The 4,413-nt window shown below is 49.9% G+C and overlaps 1 protein-coding gene across 1 annotated transcript in view; it reads right to left on the bottom strand.

Moving 5' to 3' along the window:
• DGCR6L (DiGeorge syndrome critical region gene 6-like) overlaps nucleotides 1-4,413 on the bottom strand; it is a 9,035-nt gene that overhangs the window by 2,633 nt on the left and 1,989 nt on the right. Inside the window, exons 2-3 of the mRNA XM_006768949.2 lie at nucleotides 4,306-4,412; nucleotides 901-928 (exon numbers count right to left, since the gene is read on the bottom strand). Coding sequence (XP_006769012.1) covers nucleotides 901-928; nucleotides 4,306-4,412 — 135 coding nt within the window. The remainder of the gene's footprint in view (nucleotides 1-900; nucleotides 929-4,305; nucleotide 4,413) is intronic.

Below are 4,413 nucleotides of genomic sequence, written 5' to 3'. Positions count from 1 at the left end.
GGGGAGGCAGTGACGGGGGAGCTCTGGGACGCCAAGCAACCCAGCCCACTTAATCCTCCCCTCCCCCAGGGCAGGGCCTTTCTCCAGGAGGCGGCTCCGGGACTCCGGAAGGTATAGTGCCCTAGAGGGTGAGGCAGGGCCGGCTGGTGTGGGGTGGGTACAGAGCTGGAGCCCGGACTCAACACCATGCGGGTGGGAGACTTTGGTCTGGAGGCTTCTGGGCTCAGATGGCCACCGGCCAGCAGTCCTGGGTGTGACCTGCTCATCGTCCATGGGACATCCACTGAGATGTCCAGGAGACCACCCAGGCAGAGGCCTGGAAAAGGATGAGGAGGGGCGTCCCTGTGCCAGAGCAAGGTGTGGCCTCTGCCCACATGTTCCGAAGGACATGCAGCAAAGGGTCTAGAGAGGATCAAATACTTCCCCCTGAAAGGAGCCAAGCCTTGAGCACAAATACTAAAATGGGAACGATGCAGAGAAGATCAGCATGGAGTCTCACAGGACTGGACAGAGCAGGAAGGAAACCAGTCACAAAACAATATATGACACTACACAGCCCACATCTCAGACCAGTAGGTGCCAAGTGGCCGTAGCTTCCCATAAAGGGGGAGCCCTGGTCCTAAGGAAACACAAGCCCAGCCCTGTCCCCGGCAGAACCCTCACATTGCAGCTCTTTCAGGAGAGGCCCTGAGGTTCTGCCAGTCGTTTGGTACCTGCTGTGCCCACAGCATTCTGTTTCTTGGCATCTAGTACACACCTCGACTATGGCATTTATCACATTAAATAAATGAGTCTGAAACCAGGAGCCACCCTCAAGACACAGGCGCAAGAAACACGATCCCTAGTTGATATGCGCGCCAATGGAGGCAGGATGTGAGGAAATACATAGATACGGGGCACTGTCCTCTTCACTGTTTATTAAACGTTGCTGCAAATCCCAGGTCCACGCCCAGCCTCCACTGGGTGAGCAACCAGCGATCAGAGGAGAGCGGCGCCAGCTGTAGAGGGGCAGGGCCTCAGTCATGACCAAGGAAAGGAACCACAGCCAGTCACCACCTGCGCAGTCGGAAGAAGGGACGACCAGAAAGTCACAGGGCGCTGGCCCACTGCCGGCAGCACCCAAAACTGCCCCCGTTTTCTGAAGGGCAAGTAGCAAAGGGTCTAGAGCAGCGGTTCTCAACCTTCCTAATGCCGCGACCCTTTGATACAGTTCCTCCTGTTGTGGTGACCCCCAACCATAACATTATTTTCATTGCTACTTCATCACTGTAATTTTGCTACTGTTAGGAATCGTCATGTAAATATCTGATATGCAGGATGTATTTTTATTGTTACAAACTGAACATAATTAAAGCATAGTGATTAATTACAAAAACAATATGTAATTGTATATGTGTTTCCCGATGGTCTTAGGCGACCCCTGTGAAAGGGACGTTCGACCGCCAAAGGGGTCGCCATCCACAGGTTGAGAACCGCTGGTCTAGAGCGTATCAAACACTTCCCACCAGGTGGAACCAAGCCTCGGGTTCACTCCGGCAGCACACAGACTAAATAAAATTGGAGCGATACAGAGAGGATCAGCAGGGCCCTTGCTCAAGGATGACATGCAATTCATGAAACATCCTGTTTTTAGTAAATGAGTAAATATGACGAAGTACAATTAAAAAAAAAAAAAACACCTGGGGGGAGGGGTGGGAGCGGGCTGGAAGAGGCTAATGGAGGGAGAGAGGACCGATGTAATGCTTTCAACAATAAAGATTAAAAGAAAACAAAACCATTCCATGGAGAAACGGCAGGTTCCTTTTTAAAAATATATATTATTCTGAGTGCTTTATTTGCTCCCCAAATCACTAACCTCTGTGGACATAAAGGTTACCAAAACAAGAGCGAGTTGACTAAATACTTATTGACAGCAAGAGTGAGCCACCACTGCTGCCTGCACCTGCAGACTCAATCGAAGGCAGGAATGAAAGCTTTGCATGGCCAAAGCTGTCCGTCCAGATGGCAGGCTGGTTAGTGTGGGGAAGCTGCAGGTGGTCTGACTAGAAGAGGGGCTGAGGCAGGGAAAGAACGAGGAAAGATGAGCCTGAACACGTGCCTCTACCTGCGGTTCTCAACCTGTGGGTCGCGACCCCTTTGGCGGTCGAACAACCCTTTCACAGGGGTCGCCTAGGACCATCTTGCATATCAGATATTTACATGACGATTCATAACAGTAGCAACATTACAGTTATGAAGTAGCAACGAAAATAATTTTATGGTTGGGTCACAACATGAGGAACTGTATTTAAAGGGCCAGAAGGTTGAGAACCACAGCTACCAGGAAGCAAGGAAGTGCTCAAAGAATGATGGGACTCGTCAACAGGACTCAGGAGCCAGGCTGAAGTCCTCCCTCTGGCCAAATGCGGCACGATTTGAGCATTAAAAAGAATGATGAGCTATGTATTTTGGGTTTGTGAGCATATGTATCTTATACCTCAACTAGTGGTCTGTGCATGAGTTCGTACATATTGAAAGGAAATTAATTAGAAGAAATATTTTAATATCGCTCTTCGCCCTTTCTCAATAATAGAAGTGTCAACCAAATTCATGATCGACAGTGACAGATGTAAACACCAGTGCGCTAGGCGCCACCAAGAGCTTTATATGTATCGCGCATGCACGAGTCCACTTAGCCTTTTATAGATATAAAACTTGCTTAATTAAACCTGCTTTCTGATTTAGCTAAAATTTTTCCAGCCCAGTGAAGAACCCCATTTTTCCAGCCCAGTGAAGCACCCCAACTTCTCTTTCAGGTAATTGTCAGCAACACAGCAGTAAATATCAACATGAAGCAGATTATTATTGTAGATCACGCAGGGAGAACAAAGGGTAAAATATTTAACAGCGGCCGTGTTTGACTAAATTCTGCGCAGTGAGAAAACCTGAAGTCATTTTCACACGAAGTCTTCCCCACACTATTTCTTCTTTTCAGTCGGGTCAAGTTTCTAAGCTTTCTAAATCTCCGTTTTCCGGCTAATGGAAAGAAAATAGGATTCCACCGAGTCTCCTATCTACCTACTCCAGGACTTCTGTGAGGATCAAATGAGATGAGGCACGGAAAACGCTTCACAGACATTTGATTACACTGTAAAGTGTTTCCACCTGGCTATAAAGCAAGTCACGTTCCCGGGCTGAAGAAATTGCAAGGAGGCTGGTCATCGCTAGGGAGAGGAAGCCAGGTGTTGCTACTTGATGTCATTCAGACGGAGTGAAGGAGGACACTCAGCATATTAGCATTTTATGTAGATTATATAGATAGAGAAAAATGTTTACAAAGATAACCACCCAACAGGGCAGATGTAATACTGATCCTACTCGAACTCTTCTGGAAAACCAAAGGGAACACTTCCCAACTCACCCTATGAAGCCAGTATCACCCTGACACCCAAACCAGAACGCACTAATTCTGGGGCAGACATACGTCGCCTGTCTCCATAGGGAAGGGACCTGCATTACCAGAGGAATTTTTGCCACATTTAACCTGCAAACCACCAGGCTCCGCCTGCTGCCCACTTTACAGGAAACACGGAGCGGGGAGAAATGGGTTAAATGACAGCGGGAAGAAGCAATCTGACAGGTCCAGAGTGGGGACATTCTGCAGGGAGGATGCCTTGGAGTTTTTAAAGGCCAATGCCACAAAAAATGCTGAAGGCTTCCAGAAGCCGAGACCAAAGAAACCAACTGCAATGCAGGAATCCACACCGAATCCTCAGGAAGCGCCAGACAGTTGGAGACAAGCTAGGTAACGTGACCCTGGACGGAAGGTCAAGGCACCCTTGAGCGATTCATTTCCCAGGAGGCTAGCCTCTAAGGTTTCACGGGAGAGTCATTGTAATAGAGCACTGGTTCTCAATCCGGGGCTAAGGCTGACCCCCAAGAATGTCTGGGGCATTTTGGGTTGTCATGCCTGGGGGAGGGAGCCCCTGCCATCCGGTGGATAGAAGCCAGGGATGCTCCTCAACATTCTGCCATGCACAGGACAATGTCACACCATTAATACCTGTCCCGCCACAAAGCTGGACTGCCCCATTTGCCACCAAAAAACAAAAACAAAAACAAATACACCAAAAAACGCTAGCAAAGACTCCGCCCTTGATCTGCCCCCTACTAGGAACTTCTACCGAGCAACACCCAGGGAAGGGCTCGGCCCGCAGAGCCCTTTTTTTTTGAGCACCATCCACCGCCTCCTCCAAGGCGCCCGCATAGCGCTCCATGGCCCCCGACCCTGCCAGCCGCGGCCCGGAGGGACGCTCCCCGCCGTACGCCGTAGAGGCTCTTCTCGGTGAGGTGCTGGATCTCCAGCAGCCCCTGCACGATCTCGAACACGGTGCCGTCGAGGAGCGCCAGGGCCAGGTCGCTGAGCGTGGTGTA

This window comes from Myotis davidii, unplaced genomic scaffold (genome assembly GCF_000327345.1).
Source record: "Myotis davidii unplaced genomic scaffold, ASM32734v1 scaffold223, whole genome shotgun sequence".
Taxonomy (NCBI): Eukaryota; Metazoa; Chordata; class Mammalia; order Chiroptera; family Vespertilionidae; genus Myotis; species Myotis davidii.
Note: the sequence above shows the minus strand (reverse complement) of the source record. Positions and strands in the feature narration are given on the sequence as shown.